Source organism: Acanthochromis polyacanthus, chromosome 8 (assembly GCF_021347895.1).
Source record: "Acanthochromis polyacanthus isolate Apoly-LR-REF ecotype Palm Island chromosome 8, KAUST_Apoly_ChrSc, whole genome shotgun sequence".
In the NCBI taxonomy this organism is placed as follows: Eukaryota; Metazoa; Chordata; class Actinopteri; family Pomacentridae; genus Acanthochromis; species Acanthochromis polyacanthus.
This window is the reverse complement of record NC_067120.1, coordinates 31,828,078-31,847,705: the sequence shown is the minus strand read 5'-3', so window position 1 is coordinate 31,847,705 and position 19,628 is coordinate 31,828,078. Positions and strand designations below refer to the sequence as shown.

General features: G+C 42.7%; 1 protein-coding gene across 4 annotated transcripts; it reads left to right on the top strand.

Moving 5' to 3' along the window:
* Nucleotides 1-685: 685 nt before the first annotated feature.
* On the top strand, nucleotides 686-18,746 carry LOC110964345 (bromodomain-containing protein 1-like). Of its 4 annotated transcripts, XM_022213044.2 has the most exons (12): nucleotides 686-998; nucleotides 2,634-4,009; nucleotides 4,494-4,650; nucleotides 4,734-4,862; nucleotides 7,514-7,642; nucleotides 8,584-8,896; nucleotides 9,662-10,420; nucleotides 10,572-10,701; nucleotides 11,508-11,638; nucleotides 13,608-13,702; nucleotides 14,016-14,170; nucleotides 16,992-18,746. In XM_022213044.2, exons 2-12 carry the CDS (start codon nucleotides 2,652-2,654, stop codon nucleotides 17,179-17,181), a joined length of 3,546 nt encoding a protein of 1,181 aa, XP_022068736.2. In that variant the 5' UTR covers nucleotides 686-998; nucleotides 2,634-2,651; the 3' UTR covers nucleotides 17,182-18,746. The 4 variants fall into 4 exon arrangements, 3 of the variants coding, with proteins under 3 accessions (XP_022068736.2, XP_022068737.2, XP_022068738.2); XR_007943775.1 differs by lacking the exon at nucleotides 16,992-18,746 and having other exon boundaries at nucleotides 13,002-13,702; nucleotides 14,016-14,067; XM_022213045.2 differs by lacking the exon at nucleotides 13,608-13,702 and having other exon boundaries at nucleotides 16,992-17,151.
* Nucleotides 18,747-19,628: the final 882 nt, after the last annotated feature.

Below are 19,628 nucleotides of genomic sequence, written 5' to 3'. Positions count from 1 at the left end.
AGACTGCATTTGAATAATTTATTTATTACATGGTGTCTGTCTGCAGGTTCAATCCTGGGCTTCAATATTTGTTAGTATCACAAAAGTAGGAGTTAGACTATCATCACATAGACAGAATATTCAGTGTATGGGAAATTACAAACTAGGCAGTGATTTGGACATTTTGTTGGGCTGATTTAGTCTTTCGTTTATTGGTGTATTATTCTGTATGATACATGTCTTCATGTAGTGTCCAATCTCGCGTGAAGGACAAACCTCGCGTGTGTACTGTGGCTCTCTCCGTCACTAGTCACTACGGTGTGTATGTCAGAATGAAGCAGTGAGGAACATTAACATAACAGTGACCTATGTCTGAAGACAGAACATCACCTTAACGGATTGATGAAACAGCAATGTTTTATACCTCGTGTCTGAAAAAGCTTAAATGTGGATTCATCCGCCGCTGAAAATAGTCCCAAAATAAATGCACTATTTCCTTCGGTTCATATCAGGTTTGCTAAATGTGATAATGACCGGTTGATTTTAAATTGATCAATCGTTTAATATAAAACCCTCGTTTCATAGATGTATGCCTACATTAGGACCTGAGGTGTGTAAGATTCCAGCGGATGAAATCATGGAAGAGTCATTCATGATCACCTGAAGCGAAGCGACTTCCTGGTGTTCGTGTGTACGCGGTGACGTCGCCGCGTAGCGTCTCACACCACCGCATTGTTGTGGGGGAAGAGAAGCTCGGGCCGCCGCTGAGCCCTGCCACTTCTAACTGCTTTTCCACTGTCCCAACGATCGCTGTTTGTCCTGATATCTGAGTGTAACACCTGAAACCCGCTCCGTCGCCCTGGAGACCTGTCGGCCACTCTCAGGTTTGACTCGGTTCAGCGTGAGCCGCGGCCGCATTTGGATGAGCGGACTGAATGTGGATTTAACTGCTGCTCCGCTCCGCAGGCCGCACCGCCATTGCTGCTGTTTTTATAAGCTGAATTCGTGAAAATACCAAGGTATGTTTTGTCTCACTCTCGCTTCACCTTAAAATACCAACCCTCCACATTCTAGACAGCTTAAAACTTCAAAGCAACCTGTGCTGCTCCGAGGAAAGGCCAACTTTTTCAATTGAGGTAGTTTCTTGTTGTGTTGGTCGCCATATTTCCTCCCCCTCTCAGTTAGTGTAGTGCTAGCAGGCTAATGTTAGCCCGGTTTGTGGACGGAGTGTCCTAATGCGTTTAACCAGCCACCGGAAAGGCCGCCGCCTGCTTTTGGGGGGCACCACCAGCTTGTCTTTTCCAGTAACATGTGTTTGGTTTGAAACTCTGGACTAGGTTCGACTTATCATGCAGATGAACGTTATAGTTCGGTTATTCTGAGCTGGCGTTATCCGTGACCAGCAGGCACAGATGAACACAGTAACAGGGGGAGCTGAAGCTGCTATTGATGGTGTTTAACAATAACCAGCTCTCGGCGACTTCTGCTTGACAAGATGAGCTGGTTGAGGCTCGCTATTGTCGCTGTGCAGGAGTGCTGCTCTCGGTGCATTTTTCATTCATCCAGTGAAAGTTATGTTTCCGCCCCCTGTACTATTCAGCAGCTCATTGACAGCGTGTTGATCTCACAAATTAAAGGTGCACAAACCCACACTGGAGCTTTGCATGTGAAGCTGCTTTGCTGAACTTCCTTTGTCCTTAGCCTGCGGGGTTACAAGTGTTGAATACTATTTTTGAGGTCTAGAGGAGGAGCAACCTTTTCGGCCAAGTATGTGACACACAAAAGGACTTTGTCTGCAGTAGCTCTTATTACACTTAAAAACGTACAGGATGATACTAACATACAGGGCTGAAATTGTTCATGTTAAAATCGTATATGCAGCAGACATTAGTTGGGAGGAGTTGTTTTTGTTCTTTATCTCTAATATGGAAAGACAAAGCTACACATTTATACATTGAACATATCAACTGCAGCTCTGACAAATTTGTGATGAAGATTTGCTGAGATGTCAGATGTAGACGGTTCTTTATTCATCACAGATGCATTTAGCAGTAAGGCATATTTTGTTATAGGAAGAAAGAAATTAAAAATGCTAAAGTCCTCAAGCTAGTATCAAACGTAGTCAATACAGATGTCATATTAGAAACAAAGTCTTTTGTCTTTTGTTGCGATGCACCTGCATCTTGTTTTGTGTTCAGTTGTTCAACAATCCTTATGGGTGGTTTTGGGTCTAAATGTATAAAATAAGGTGTTTTTTTTCCTCATAGTAAAGGCTGTCACAGTTTAGCAGAAAGTCATGCACATGTATAACTCATGACAGTCTTTAACACCATTTCAGCAGCACTTACAATGCAAACCTCTCAAATTACAGAGATGCAAACATTTTTTGCATAATTTTCTGTCCTCTATGGTTGAAGGCAAGAAGAGGTGCCGACATTATTGTGTAAACAAATTAACTGGCCAACATTGTTCCTTCAAGACAGCGTTAAGGGTTTAAGCTGTAAATCATTGCTTTAGGTTCTGTTAGATGTAGCACATAGTACTCTGCTCTGTGAGCTAACTGTTACTTCACTGTGCAAATAATGACATGAGAAACTGCTGATGTTTACATCAGTTAGTTACTGACATTGTTGTTAAATTTGTTTGTTTTTTAGGGTCCTCGCAACTTCAACATGAAGAAGAAAGGACGAAATCACCGCCCGTCAGTGCTTAAAAGGGAGTCTTCTCCCATAAAGCCGTCGCCCAACCGGGAGACACTAACCTACGCACAGGCACAGCGGATGGTGGAGCTGGAGGTGGACGGCCGAGTGCACCGGCTCAGCATCTACGACAAGCTGGACGTCATCACTGATGATGACCCCACAGCTCAGGAGATCATGGAGTGTAACAGCAACAAAGAGAACAACGAGAAGCCCCAGCAGGTCCTGGTGCGCTCTGTGCGCCTCAAAAATAACCAGCAGAAGAAGAATGCTGCTCTCACAGCCTCACTTGGCAGTAGTACCAGTGGGCTGTTAGAGCCGAAGGTTAGAACGGTTGAATACAATTTGCCGGTGGTGCCAAAGAGGCTGGCAGCCTATTACAAATACACTGAGAGGACAGCAGAAGAGCTAGATGAGGAGGTGGAGTATGACATGGACGAGGAAGACTATGCCTGGCTGGAGCTCATTAATGAGAAAAGGAAGAGTGAGGGCGTCAGCCAGGTGTCGCACAACCTTTTTGAGTTTCTCATGGACCGCTTTGAGAAGGAGTCATACTTAGCTACGCAGGGTCAGAACGACCTGCAGTCACTGGTGGATGAGGATGCCGTCTGCTGCATCTGCATGGATGGAGATGGAGCAGACAGTAACGTCATTCTCTTCTGCGACTCCTGCAACATTGCCGTACACCAGGAGTGCTACGGTGTGCCGTACATTCCTGAGGGCCAGTGGCTGTGCCGCCACTGCCTGCAGTGCCCGTCGCGACCAGCCGAGTGCGTCTTCTGCCCCAACCGAGGAGGAGCTCTGAAGAAGACAGACGACGATCGCTGGGGTCATGTAGCATGTGCTTTATGGGTGCCTGAAGTTGGCTTCTCGGACACTGTTTTCATCGAGCCCATTGACGGCGTCCGCAACATCCCACCAGCCCGCTGGAAACTTACTTGCTACCTGTGTAAGGAGAAGGGTGCTGGAGCGTGCATCCAATGTGACAAGATCAACTGTTACACTGCCTTCCATGTCAGCTGTGCCCAGAAGGCTGGCCTATACATGAGGATGGAACCCGTGAAAGAGGAAACTGCGTCTGGCGCCACCACCTTTTCTGTGAAAAAGACCGCCTATTGCTGCAGCCATACGCCTGAAGGCTGTGACCGTCGGCCACTCAACATCTATGAGGAGCCACACCCCAAAAATGGAGCCTGCCACAAGAGAGCTGACAAGAGAGGGAAGTCCAGGGCCAAGGGCTGGCAAAAAAAAAAGAGTAAGCGAACGGACCCTGAAGCTGAACCAGAACCAGAGATCCCAGCCAACTCTGGGCCTAGTATCACCGCTTCAAGGTAAGCCAGAAACCAAGACTACAAAATCAGTACTCACTCAACTCAGGTTTGCTTTTGTCTGCATGATACTTCAGCTTCATAAATTTGTATCGTATGAATTTTGAAGAGCAGTTCGTTTTCTCAAATATATTTATTTAAAATTACACACAATAAAAGCTTGGAAACAGAAAGTTTTTAAGGAGTAACATAAAATAGATGATTTCTATCAATAACATACAATGAAATAATCAGTTGAAGTTGTTGCTGTCCCGGAGACAAGTTTTGGTAGTAGTGCACTGTGATGCAAGTTAGTGTTCTTTCCTGTGATGTTAACATGTACAGTCTAGGAACAGAGTAGCATCACTACAGTGAAGTCTGGTCAGAAATGACAGACAGATTACAATATTTTAGAGATATAAAGACACAGTCCTGAAGTATGAAGCTAGTTAAACAGAAAGTAGTATATTTTTTGGTTAATATCTCCTTGTCTTTCCTTCTGGGCCAGTTTTGACATCATCCTGAACCAGGTGGCGATTCAGAGGAAGCGGTTGTTTGTCGAGCAGGTGCTGAGCTACTGGGTTCTGAAGAGACAGTCGAGGAACAATGTGCCACTGATTCGCCGACTACAAGCCAACCCTCAGCCACCCAAAGCCAAGCAGACGGTTAGTTGTGCTTACTGCAGACATCTCAACATTATCATGTAATGAAGTTCTTGTTGCTGAACAGAAACTTGTGTTTCCTTCAGGACCGCAATGAGACAAACCAGGCACTGAAGGAGCAGCTGAAGGAGTGGCACCGCCTTCGACATGACCTGGAGCGAGCTCGCCTGCTGCTGGAGCTCATCAGGAAGAGGGAGAAGCTGAAGAGGGAGGAGGTAGAGTTGTTTAAATATTACTGCTTCTTTTTCTTTAGCTTGTCATAATTAAAGCTTAATTCAAAATCTGTAAATGACAACCCCAGTTTATCTATTTAACAAAATGAGACATTCCATGTCAGATCAATTGGGGGTTCCCAATTATTATTATTCTTTTATTTTGAATATCATTTTCTGGTTTAAAGGCGTACATAGACTTTAAGACAGAGAAATCTCAAATGGTATTGCCATTGAAATACTACTTATAAAATTCCATCCATCTTTGCAGAAGGGGGTTCATTATTCTAATTTTAGCCAAAAAAAAAAAACAGAGCAAATTTAGGGGTTTCCCAAAGCTACTTAGAGATGCTTTGTTGTGATCATTTTGCTTATGAGGACAGAAATGTTCTTTGTGTTCCTGCTTCTGCTGGATTTCACATTATTTTTGGGATTTGTATCAATACAGCCACTCAAACATGGAAAAAGCACACTGTGACAACAAACCTTTAAGGGCACCTGTGCAGTTTAAAGAAAACGAGCTTAATCAATCAACTTTATTTATAAAGCACTTTAAAAATGACACTGTCAACCAAAGTGCTCTACATGTTAAAACAAGATAAAATAAATAAAAATATAAATAAAATAGTGTGAGCATAAAAATACGACATAAAACACAAGTTGTATAATAAAAGCCAGCTCTAAGCTGAGCCATATGCCAAGTTAAAAAAGTGTGTTTTTAAAAGAGATTTAAAAGTAGAGAGAGAGTCTGCTGATCTAATATGTAGTGGGAGCTCATTCCACAATCTAGGAGCTGCCACAGAAAAAGCACGATCCCCTCTCGATTTCTTTTTAGTCTTTGGCACCACCAGTAAAGCCCGATCTGCTGACCTCAGTGACCGAGATGGGATGTGGGGAGCCAGCAGATCACACAAGTACAGGGGTGCCAGACCATGAAGACATTTAAAAACAAATAAAAGAAGTTTAAAATCAATACGAAGGTGCACGGGGAGCCAGTGGAGGGATTGGAGGATAGGAGTTATGAGGACAAATTTTGGCGATCCTGTTAAAAGTCGGGCGGCAGCATTCTGAACCAACTGTAGTCTCGACAGTGAGGTTTTGCTGAGTCCTGAATAAAGTGCATTGCAATAATCTAAACGAGTGGAGATAAAAGCGTGAATCAAAATTTCAAAGTTGTGAGGTGATATAAAAGGCTTTACTTTGGCAAGTTGCCTCAAATGATAAAAACTTGACCTCACAACAGCACTAATCTGGGCATCTAATTTAAAGACAGGGCCCATCTTTACACCCACATTTGTCACTACAGAGCTTACGGCCTGGTTTAAAGGGCCAAGCTCAGCTTTGACCACACGAGTAGAATCATTGGGAGCAAACAGCAAAACCTCAGTTTTTTGCTCATTGAAGTGCAAAAAATTGTACGCCATCCACAATTTTACATCTTTAAGACATTCAAAAAGGGACTTGGATCGATGCAATGGCAGATAAATTTGGCAGTCATCTGCGTAAAAATGAAATGACACACCATGTCTATGCAGAACTGACCCAAGGGGCAACAAGTACAATGAAAACAGCAAGGGTCCAAGCACTGACCCTTGCAGTACGCCACACATCAGAGGGGCTGCAGTAGAAACAGCATCCCCAACCCAGACGGAAAAGCTTCTGTTGGACAAGTAAGATTTAAACCAAGCTAAAGCTAAGCCTTTGATTCCCACCCAGTTCTCCAATCGTGACAATAAAATCTGATTATCGACCGTGTCAAAACCTGCTGTTAAGTCCAACAGGAGAACAACAGTATGACCAGAATTGGAAGCCCGAAGAACATCATTATAAACCCTCAACAAAGTCGTCTCAGTGCTGTGGCCAGTTTTAAATCCTGATTGGAGGACCTCAGAAATTCCATATTCATCTAAAAATGAGCTCAGCTGAATATACACAATTTTTTTTCCAGTATTTTGAACAACAACGGAAGTTTGGAAATTGGCCGATAATTGGAGAGTTCCTGTCGAGCAAGGTTTGGTTTCTTTAACAGAGGCTGTACCACTGCATATTTAAAACATGAAGGGACAACACCACTGGCCAAGCTGCCAGCTTACAAGCTTGTCTTACAGCAAAATGACTAATATCATTGGGGTATTTGTAGTACTTGCTGAGCAATGGATGTTTAAAATTTTAAAACAAAATCACTTGTGGTCTTTAACCTGTTGGTTTTCTTTCACCCCCACTTGGCCTGTTTGCCATATCTGTGTAAAATGTGCCAAATGACCTGGACCAAGAGGACAGTTGTCCCCATAATTGTTTTCTATGTAACCTTTTGATTTTTAATCCTCAGGTAATGAAGTCAGTCTGGCGTCATTGTCAATTCCCTCGTTTAAGAAGCTTATCTGTTCCGATAATGTAAATCAGTAGTTACTGCCCAAATCTCCTGAATGTCACTAATTGGTTCAATATCTATTCTAAAGGTCTGTTCAGTTTTTATTTGCTTCTAACACCTAATACACTGACTGGATCTGTACCACTGTAATTGATGCAAAGCAAGGACACAGTCGCTTTTCATTAAGTGAGAACACAGTCATATACACACTGACCTGTCGCTATTGCTCATATCTAATGCTGTTCATGTTTATTGAGGATGCTTGACTTTCTTCTCCCTTCAGATGAAGCTACAGCAGTCAGTGCTGGAGGTGCAGCTGACACCCTTCAACATCCTGCTACGAGCCGTGCTCAGTCAGCTGCAGGAGAAGGACCAGTACAGCATCTTTGCTCAGCCAGTCAGCGTCAAAGAGGTTTGCAACAATTTATCATTGTGATCGGAGATTATTCAAAGCAGTGATATACAGAGCAGAAGCCTTTATTCCAATTCACAGAAATGTCAAATTTCCCGAATGTACTGCTGCTTAAGAAGTCCAGTTTCTGACAGCCATTAACCCTTTAAGCTTCAGTCAATTCCAGCCGTTTTCAGTACAAAAAATCGCTAATATTCTATTTTTAAATAAAAAAAATTACGAAAAATACGGGGAATATTGGACGGGCATCGCGAGGTGCATTTTCTTGAAAATGACCGATTCGGGGATTTTATACCGACTTCAGGACATGTTTTGGACAAAATAGTTTCCTGGCTTGTGTCATCTGGATGTAAAAGGTTGGATTATGACCGTTTTTTGTGGAATCTTTTTTTTTGTGTATAATAATGAACCCGGAAATGTGAGTCGCGCTGTGTGCGTTGAAGCCGTGTATAGAGAACGGATGGATGAATATTTGTTTTTGTCGGACAAATGTGTTTTTCTCACCCGCTGTGGTAATCGCATCTGAAAGTGGTTTATACCGGCGGATTCATGAGAATCTAAGCTTTCCATCGGTGTATAGTGTTTGTATAAGCGCGTTTGCGGCCGTCGGACATTCTTGAAATTCCTATGCAAATTAGTAGGTGTACCGCCGGCGGTACACTGAAGCTTAAAGGGTTAATCACAGCTGTTGATTAATGAAATCTGTCCAGTGGACGTGTTGAGCTGGTCAGTTGTGATGGTTGCTTCATATTGCTTGTGAAACATTGTGACATATACAAATTTGTATGAGCGAAACCATCACTGAGCACACCCTCACCCACAACGAAAACGTTTTTGTCTCTCTGCTTATTTGATTAGATTATTCACCAATATCTCGCAGCCTTTTTTTAAATTGAATTTATTGTCTGCACTCTCTCACATGTCTCCTCTGTCCCCTGTAGGTCCCTGACTATCTGGACCACATTAAGAACCCCATGGACTTCTCCACCATGAGGAAACGCATTGACGCTCACAGCTACAGGAACCTGGAGGAGTTTGAAGCCGACTTCAACCTCATAATTACCAATTGCATGACGTACAATGCCAAGGAAACGTTTTTCTACAAGGCAGCTCAGCGGATGCAGGACCACGGAGGAGTCATCATCCGCAGGGCCCGCAGAGAGACAGAAAGGATCGGCTTTGACTTCCCTGGCGGGTTGCATCTGCCCGAAGCCCCAAAACTGGAGGTGCCACCCCCCTTCTCTTGGGAAGACGGTAAGTGGACGGATCTTAATGAAGCAGTAAATCTCTCAAAAAAAAAAAGCTGATATTTGCTAATTAATCATTAAAGTCATTACACTTGAAAAATCTCCAAACATCATCTCTGAAGCACTGTGAAGATTTAATTTCTACCAAGATAGTTTGCATAAATTTAATAATTACTGTGGATGTTTTATTGACCAGAAATGAATGAAATAATCAGGACGTGAGTAGATTAGTAGACTGAATCAGTCCTCACAACATCTTTGTGCATTCATTTTTTACATTTAGGCGGGAAATATCACTGGCAAGGAACCCTAACAGCTCAAACTACATTTAATGCTGTTGTCTTGTTATTCATTCTGCAGTAAGTGTCTACTTTGTAATAGTGCGAGATATGAACACTGTAATTAGTTGAATTGTAATGCCTGAAGGCAGTTGGAATATAGTTTTCAAGTAAACGGCTCCTTAGCAGTTGAGTTGTTGGTGCTGAAAAACATTAAGGAGTAAAAGCTGCAGCCTAAGCAGTGGAACTGGGGGTGAGTTTTTCTCAGTGCGTAATGAGATGCAAGCATTTGAAATGTCATTTGAAAAGTTATGAATGAAAGATGAAATGTCAGTTCAGCATTAAAAATCAGTCTTGGACTGGCAGACACTCGCATGTAAATTGTCAGTCGATGCATTAACTGCAAGCAGTGTTGTTGGTTGAAAGTGAATTGCTGAGGTGACGTAACTTGGATAATGCTGTGGATATGTCATGTGACTGTTTGTCTTTCTCAGTGGATCGCCTGCTGACCCCCACATACCGTCAGCGGACCCCTCTGGAGGATCAGCTGAAGGAGCTCCTGGAGAAGCTGGACCTGAGCACAGCCATGAAGAACAGCCCATCTCGCAGCAAGAGGCTCAAACTACTCAAGAAGACTATCATGGAAGTCCGCAGTGAGATAAGCCTCAAGAAGGCCCTGCCATCACCCTCGCTCGTTGCCCCAGCTCCTGACCCAACACCCTCCAAGTCAGAGGAGAAACCACTACCTGAACCTCCCACAGACCCCTGCACGACACCGGAGAGCAAATCTTTACCTCCACCAGCGTTAGAGCTCTTAACCTCATCGTCCCAGCTCAACATCTCGCCCAGCGATTCAGAACCGCCCTCTCTGAAGCCCGTCAAACCCCTTTCGGACCAGACTTCCATGGAGCTTGATGATGACACAAACACATCTACCTCAGTGCCCCTGGATACCCCCAACGGGCACATCCCAGAACCACAGCTCCTCAACGGTGACATCCACATGGAACCCTCTAGCACCTGCAACCGACGGAGTAACGTCCTCTTCCGTAAGTCAAAGAGTGCCAGCCCGCAGAAACCACGCAAGACCCAAGAGACATCCGCTGTGTCGACACCACACCTGGGCGCCAAAACCTTCCTGTCAGTGGTGATCCCTCGACTGGAGACACTCCTCCTTCCGAAAAAAAGAACCCGAAGCAGCAGCGCTGATGGTGAGGAGGACGAGGAGTCGCCGATCAAACGTCTCGGCACAGGTACCCACTCAGAGATCAGCTGTTAAGTTTTAGCTTAAAAAATCAACAAAATATTCACTTAATTTTAAGGACTTATTTTAGACTAATTGTTGCTGTACAATTATTGTTTAACTGCAGTGTTAACCACTTACTTTTTTTTGTTGGTCCTCAGGAATAGCAAATGGTTTTGTGGTGGAGGACAAGGGGGTGGTCTCACCATCTCCCCGTCTGCTGGAGCCTCGTCGCCGCTGTGCCTCTGAATCGAGCATCTCCTCCACCGGCAGCATCCTCTGCAGCACAAGGTGAGTGAAGGAAGAAACATTCACAGCCACCATGTAGACCAATAACTGAAAGTTCCCAGTAAAATATGTCATAATTTGACAGTTTTGCCCATAATTTCTGCAAGTAATCAGAGACTCAGTAAAGACTTAGGCTGTGTGACAACATAATTTGTCTTTAAGGAACTGCTTTCTGCTGACGATTAACATTTGCTACATGTATAGTTTTACATACACAGTAATTTATCATTTGTTTCTTATTTAATGAATGCACTAAAACGTTTAACCCGTCCTTTTTTTCTGGACTTGATCAATTGATGCTTGTATTAGGAATTGTTGTTCTACAGATTTAATTTGACCTTAATGAAATAATATTGCACACATGCTAACAACTACGATATCTTGTTTATAAAGCAAGACCATTCAAGCAAGGTAATATTCAGTGTTTTAATGGAGAAATGGGATTTTCAGTTCAGTTGATGTTCACAGCTTACTTGGAGATCATCAGTATCCTATTTTTTTAATAAAAAAGATTTAGTATGTAGTGGTAATGTAGAAAAAATGTAATTATATGAAAAAGTCCTCATTATTATGAGAGTTGCAGCAAACTGAGCAAATGCTTTGTAACAGAGTGAGCAGTGCAATAAGTTTCACTTAGTCAACTAGACCTGCAATCATTTAAAAATTACTTTGTCAATCTAAAGAAAGTCCCATCAGCAGCCAGTTTGTTTATCAGTTAGTCGGTTAGGTGTTTCTTTTTAACCAGAAATGCTGGTGAACTGAAAAATAATTCTACATCTGAGTAGTGATCCACCTCTCACCTCTTTCAGCACTGTCATCGTGTCTAAAAGCGGTAAAGGGCGACCAGCGGCGACTCGACGGAGCACTGTAGACGACAAAAGCACCCTGATGACCTGCATTGAGAATGGAGAATTCACAAACGCTGCCAAGATCTCTGCAGGTGAGAAGAGCATTGTCTGTCTCCTTCATCAGCAACAGTTGTCACCTGATGAGTGTGCATGAAACAGCATGGCAAGCTTTGATATGTCAATTCCTACCTCTATCTTCTTAAGACATTTACTAAACATATTGAGCAGCCCCTAGACATAGAAAGCGCTGTAGTTGGACAAGTCATTTGGAACGTTCTGATGACGAGTTATGATGTTAAAATCCTTAAAAAGTAAGCCTTGAAATGAGAATTTTCAAAACTAGCAGCCAAGTAATGCACTCTACCTCACTGGTTCTTAAACGGAAGTTCAGGGGCCCGAGGGTCCTGGAAAAAAATGAACAGAGTGTCAAACTGCAGGTTTATGCTACAAAGGAAGTGGTAAATGAAGGAGAAAAACAGAAACAGGAAACTCGAGATGGAAGTGAAGTGAAGGCCGTTATTTTGACTGTGGGTTTAGAGTGAATTATTGTCTGAAAGGACACCAAACCGTATCCCAGCTACAGCTACTTTATATTTTAGCTGACGTGGGTATTTCTTTGGATTTCCTGTACCAACATGATTTCAGCATGAGTAGCAAAGTGTCAAATGATGCCCCCTATGTTCAAGTTTTTATGAAACTCTTCACCTGTGTACTAGACTCCGTGTTTACACTAGTTTAACGTGTTGATGGTTTATTTATAAAGCTCCATTAGCTGTTAACATTGCAACCCTTATTCTCCCTCTGGTCTGTAAGGAAAAATCGTCTCAGGAATTATATATGAAACAAGAACAATTAGTTTTAGTTAATCAGATAATCAGCAGGGCAGCAGACTACATGCTGCAATCAAATATCCACAATGACCTTTCAGTGAATAGATATATTTTTTTAATCCCCTGGAGTTCCCCTTGTTCCACTCAAGGTTAGGTTATGGCCCTGGTCCTTTTAAGTCCCTCTCTGGTCAATAATTTAATCGCTTAAACCTTCCCTCAGTGTATCAGTTACGCATTTAGACATAATCCCCTCCTGCCTTAAAATAGCTCAGATACACGCAACCGTTCAAAAGTTTGCGGTCACCCAATTTCATGTTTTCCATGAAAACTCCTTTAATTCATGTGCTAACATAATTGCACAAGTGGTTTGTAATCATCAATTAGCCTTTCAACACAATGTAACCATTAGAACACAGGAGTGATGCTTGCTTGAAATGGGCCTCTGTACCCCTTTTCCCACTAGAATAGTCATTTACCACATTAACAATATCCAGACTATATTTTATATTATCTTCATTGGAAAAAAAAAAAACAGTGTTTCTTTCAAAAATAACAACATTTCTAAGTGACCCCAACCTTTTGAACGTTGGTGTAAGTCTGCATTGTTGCTTCTTTTAAACTGCAGCTAATCTCTCCACCCACGCCTTCCCATTTGCTTCAACTCAAGCACACCGACTCACCTGTGGCTCTGCTGAAACACTGTAAAACTATTCTACGCTACACAACGGAAAGTTGTGATGCTGGAGTACTTCGGCCATACAGGTTGGAAATGGAAACCAATTCTGAAGAAGAACGCTGAGAGCCCAGCCCTGCACTTTGAGAGGGTTGCTTTCTGACATTTGCTACGTATGAAAATGTGGAAGTCTGAATCTGTCTGTACGCTGAAGTTTCAAGGAAATGCTAAATATTGATAGTAAATGCAAGTGACACGTTGAAATAATAGTGTAGGAAACTCACTTTGACAAGCTGCTTCTATCCAAACCCAAAAGACTTAAGAAATTACATTTATAAGTCTAAATTATGCGTGTGTGTGTGTGTGTTTGTACTGTGTTGGCTGTGTGGTCAGACTAGTTGTGTGTGTGTGTGTGTGTGTGTGTGTGTGTGTGTGTGTGTGTGTGTGTGTGTGTGTGTGTATGCTCATCTCCTCTCCTGTGTGTATGGCTGTGTTCAGACTGGTTGTGCTCTCTGTTGCAGTGAACCCTTCATAACTTGCTTATCGTTGTTCCTGTAGAGGTGTGGAAGCCCACCGCTGCTTCTTCATTTGTTCTGGAGCCTCTTAAACTAGTTTGGGCTAAATGTAGTGGATATCCTTCCTTCCCTGCCCTGGTGAGTGAGTGTTAGTCCCCTCTGTATCTCATTACCCATCTGCCCCTCTGCCCATTGTCTGTGCCGTAGCTCGTGATTCGTGCTAATAGCCATGCAGGACCTTCCAGCTGGCCGATCGTGGACTGGTTGGTGTATGTGGAGTAGGCCCTTTCGCTCAGAGCGTTTTGGGCTTGACTTGGCCTTGCATGCTTGTGTCTCTGAATGCGGGCTTCTTCTGTGCAGCTGGCGCCACCAGGATATGCTCCAGACTTTTTCCTGTGAGAGGGCCGCCTCACTTAGTGTCCATTCCTCTGTCCTTTTTTGGCCTTCGCAGATCATGGATCCCAGAATTCGGAGGACGGTGTCTCGGCACAACGGAGTGGAGCTTCCTCCACCGCCGCTGGACGTCCTCAGAGCCGGAGAGCGGATGCAGTTCAGGTCCGCAGAGAAACTCTTCCTCGTCCACTTCTTCGACAGCAGGCGCAGCTGGTGAGGAACTCACCACCTCCCTTCATTGTTAGCGGAGCTCCAGGCAGGACACAAAATCAGTAGTTTAAAAAAAAAAGAAAAAAGTGGGGCTTAAATAATCTAAAAATAGCACAGAAGTAGGTATTTGTTAGGCAGAAACTCACACACACAACTATTTAAGCAAATGACAAAAATAATGCGGTCAGCTGGTCGTAGCTTTGTAGACCGACTCACTGCAGGCATTAGATGACTAGTGTTGCTGGTAACTGTGAATCTCATGTGTCTGGAAGGTTTTCTATTATTAAAAAATAGTATGCATTTTCAAAATCTGTGTTTCTCAAAGAAAAATTGTTAACAGTGCAAAGACATATTATTACTAGGGAATTTTGAAAGTTTTAATGTAACTGCTAAATCAAAGAATTTGCGGGAAATTTGTAGGAATCAGAGAGAGATGTGTTAAAAAAAAAAAAAGAAGTGACGTTTCTCCCCTTCACCAAAAACACTCCATAAGTTTCTGGACTGCACTCTCCCCTAATCTCTGTGTTGTGGGGCAACTCCAGTCACTTCCCAAGATAGTGATATCCATTGAACATGTACTTTGTCTCCAAGTCACCAGCAAGCCGGAACTTTATGCCGAGTTTGTCCCCTTTATTGGGCATGTATTGGATTAAAGGACAGCGTGACTTTGTCGGGAATTATCTGTTCATCTGCAGTCATGTTAGACCCTAGTTTCATTTTGAAAGAACCTGTCTCACACCTCACTGACCAGTGCAAACCTGTCACTAGATATTTAGATGCACCATGTGTCTTTTCTGTCAGACTCGAAGAAACTCATGATTTCTCTCTCTATCCGTTGCTTGACATAGTGCTGAAGAATGGGAGACCCATTCCTTTGACCACAAGTCGTCCACATCAGTGTTCTCTCCCCTAACTGAGATTAGGCTAATAAACGCCTTCAGCCCAGCCAGGCTCAACCCCCAGCCTTCACATCGATGGGCTTCTGCCACTCTGCATCTGTGTGTGTGTGTGTGTGTGTGTGTGTGTGTGTGTGTGTGTGTGTGTGTGTGTGTGTGTGTGTGTGTGTGTGTGTGTGTGTGTGTGTGTGTGTGTGTGTGTGTGTGTGTGTGTGTGTGTGTGTGTGTGTGTGTGTGTGTGTGTGTGTGTGTGTGTGTGTGTGTGTGTGTGTGTGTGTGTGTGTGTGTGTCCTTCCATTAATATGTTCTGTGGTTGTGCTCTGCCAGTGTGCAGTCCTGGTTGTGTAGCTCTCCTAACAGTTGTATCCATACCAATGTAATGCATTGTGCACGAATCTGAGAATGTAAATAGAATTGATTTAGCTAGGTGTGTAAGTTAGCTGGAAACCACTAAATGGATAGACCAAACACTGGACTGTAGGCTTACCGGTCACAGCTTCTGAGGGCTGCCAGCATGTGAGTGGCACCTCTCCTGTCTCTAGTAGCCTTTTTCTGGATGCCAGCTCTTCATCCTCAGATAAAGGTGATAACAGGTCATTAATTTCTCCCTCATTCAACTCTCTCTTGTATAGTGTAACAAAAGTACCCATTAGAATAATGTCACATTTCTTAAAAAACAATCATTGATTAATCAGTGCAAAAATAATAGATGCTGCCTTATATTACATTATACTGAGGTCTGTGAGACAGGGATACAGGTATAGAGCCCCTCTTTCTTATTGGTACTGATTACACCCAGCGACGCTTAAGGTAATCTGAGTTTTAATGGATGTTTTCATCAACCGACACAGTCGACATGAAGTAGTTTGCATGAACTGTTGGTCGGTGATATTGAATGAGCAGCAAGCAGCAGTAATGCAGGCAATCAGGCAGTGTTTTAGAAACTGTGAAATGACTTAATTAGAAGAGTCTCAGTACAATGATAGCAGTGGCACTTGAATTAGAAGTTGTTTTTGAAACAGCTTTCAGTTTTATCAGTGATTTTTATACAAAAAGCCTTCGGAGAAGAGAGCAGCTTTGAATTCAGTCTCACAAAAAGCTAGAAGGAGTTGAAAAGTATTTAAGTTACCCTGATCTTCAATAGTTTATGATACCAAACAGTGGCATCAGTTGCTTGGAAACTCAGCAATTAATCGATAAGTTTTGATTTTTGCAAACAACCTAAAAATGTAGTTGTTAAATATTTAATTGGTTAATTTATCCATGAATCTCCTGCTGTTTGTGTGGGTCCAGACATGAATGGATTAGGAGACGGTGGGCCCCTGAGCTAAAAAAAGAGTCCTCTCTATAACCGTCTTCTTAGTTTTCATCTAAGCTCTGTGACTTACCAATGTGAAATACCAACAATTCATCAATTCACACAGTCTCTGGCCTCAGAGCCCCCTGAGCTGTGGGGCTGTAGGGTTATGTGGTCCATAGGGTTCCTGAGTAACCCATAGTTGGATTAGGTTCATTTTGTCGTTCATTACTATACGATAGCGTTGTTTATTTAAACCGACAATTCAGTAAAGAAAAGTCGTATTACCTTTGCTGACATGTTTCGACAGCTTCTGCTGTCTTCCTCAGAGCGTCATCTGACGTTTGATGACGTGTCCTTTTTATCACGTGACCGATTTGACAGATCTGTCAGAATCTGTCAAATCGCTTAGTAACCCATGCATGAGTCCACATTACCGGCTTTTATGTTCCTCTAAATTAGTATTGCCGAGAGCGCAAATTATTTCTAGACTGCAAAAACCATGAAAGTCATTGCACTGTAAGTGGTATTAAAATGGTTTTGAAAATCACTGCAGAAACTTAAAGTCTGGAAGCAGGCGTCTGTCAAACCACACTGGAACTTTACCAGAAATGGTCTTCTCTCTCCTTAGGCAATGGCTTCCTAGATCCAAGATGGCTCCCTTTGGGATCAACAAGACACTCGATAGATTGAAGCTGATGGAGGCTCGCAGCTCTTCCATCCGAAAAACTGTGCAGCTCGCCTTCGACCGAGCCATGAACCACCTGGACCGTGTTAGCAGAGAGTTGGAGCCGAGCACCGGCCTCGCTGCCACAGACTGAAGCCACCCACCTCCTCACCTCCTCAACCCTTCCTCCCTCCTTCCCTCCTTCTGTACTCCCAAATCTCAAGAATCTCCCATCATCCATCTCCTCTTTGCCCGTACAGCTTTTCCCTCCGTTTGAACACAGTCTTTGCAAAGGCACTCTGTGTCTGCCTCGTACGCACAACACATACACACACACACATACACGCATACACACACACTTGTCTTGTTTACCATTTCCTGCGAACTGGAACCAGTTTGTTTCCACACCTCCTCATGCGTCGGTCTCACCTGTCTGAAATACTGTAGCTTGTGATGGTCATCTTGTTTTGTCAAAGAGCTATGCAATGAAATCGACTCGGTTAGCGGGTGCAAAAAGTTGAAAGAAAGGAGAAAAAAAAAATCAACTCTTGGCTGTGAGGACTGTAAAATCGCAGGTCTAAACCTGTTGAATGTGTCAGAGTTTGACCTCTGACCTCCTTAAATGTGCTGCAAGACTGCTGCAACAATCTCACTGCCATGAAATGTCCATCAGTGTGTGTGTGACGGCAGCAGCTCCTGTAAATATCCTGTACAAGGCCTGACACTAATTTATTCACTCCCTCAGTCTGTTTTGGTACACGCCGTTCTGATATTTATACAGTCAAAGGTGATGATCTATGTTGTCGCCGGCACTGACGGTGTTGGTGTTTCTGCTGGTGCTATCTCCACAGAGAGAAAAAACAAACATGCATACTGTATTGATCATTTTTATTTCAGCTTCTTTTTTACAGTTTTTGTAAGTTATTGAGTTCTCACGCTTCAAGTTCTCTTGTCTTCGGCATTAAATTTTTTTTGTGTGTATGTGCATCTTTTTTTTTTTTTTACCTGAATGTTTTTACTGGACTACTTTTTTTGTTTGTACATATTTATATAAAATCTATATAGAAGCTCTCAAAGTTTAAAATGCCTGAAGTGCAACATTCACAACGAAACCAAAAAAATCTGCTGCCCACAGGTTTCCCACTAGTGTATGTGTTTTGTTTGTGGTTTTTTTTTACAGTTCAGTTGTGTTTTTCAGGTTTTTGGCCTTTCTGTTTGTGTGCTGTGATGAGTTCAAGTCTTCTGTAAAATGTCACAGAATCATCTTCTCCTCCTTAACTGAGCTACAGTCAGCCGTAGGAGAGAAGAGAATGTGCCTGTACTAATTTATTGTAAAGCAGAAAATGTATATGCATTACTTTATAGAGAGAGTATTGTAAGAAAATGCGGGCACACTAGGAGCCACATGTAGAGGCCCCTCCTCTTCTTCTGTTGTTTTGTGAGTCTTTTTTTTTTTTGGATTGATAGCATTAAATCTGAGAGGTGAGGTGACTGTGTTTGACGTTTTATTTTGGCAGGGTAGTAATGGTTAGACTTTGTTTTTTTTGGCCCCTCTGGATGTGGATGTTGTGTGTAAATAGATTTGGTACTTTAGATGATTCTCTGGGAAAAACCACAGTTATAGCCAACGGGAGTGGAAACCAGCCAATACCAGGCTGGTGGGATTTTTATACTAAAACACTGAAAAATTAAAACTATGTTATTGAATCACTGATGAAATGTGTCCTGGCTTTCATTTGTGTCTTTTTTTTTTCAATAATAATTCAAATTACATTAAAAAAAATGGTATATTCTATATTTTTGGTCTACACAGTATCAGTAAAAAGTTTGGACACACCTCATTCAATGGTTTTTATTTATTCGAATCATTTTCTAGATTAGTAAACTATGAGTGAACACAGAATTATGCAGTAAACAAAAAAATGGTCAATAGCCAGAATATGTTTTATCTTTTTGATTCTTTAACCCCCTTTTTTGCTTTGGTTACTAGTTCACACACTCTTGGCATTCTGTCTATGAGCTTCATGAGGTAGTCACCTGAAATGGTTTTCCAACAGTCTTGAAGGAGTTCCCAGAGATGCTGAGCACTTGTTGGCCCTTTTACCTTCACTCTGCGATCCATCTCATCCCAAACCATCTGGATTGGGTTTAGATCAGGTAATTGTGGAGGCCAGGTCATCTGACGCAGCACTCCATCACTCCTTGGTTAAATAGCATGCTGTGGTCGCCATGCTAGTTCAGTGTGTCTGGAATTTTGAATAAACCCCCAACAGTGTCTCCAGCAAAGCACCCCCACACCATCACACTTTCTTCACCTTTCCTGCCGCTGGAACCAAAGATCTCAAATTTGGACTCATCAGACCAAAGCACAGATTTCCACTGGTCTAAATGTCCATTCTTTGTGTTTCTTGGTCCAAGCAAATCTCTTCTGCTTGTTGCTTTTCCTTAGCAGTGGTTTTTTAGCACTTATTTGACCATAAAGGCCTGATTTGTACGGTCTCCTCTGAACAGTTGATGTAGAGATGTGTCTTCTACAAGAGCTCTGTGTGGCATTTATCTGGGCTCTAATGAGGTGCTATTAACTTGCGATTTCTGAGGCTG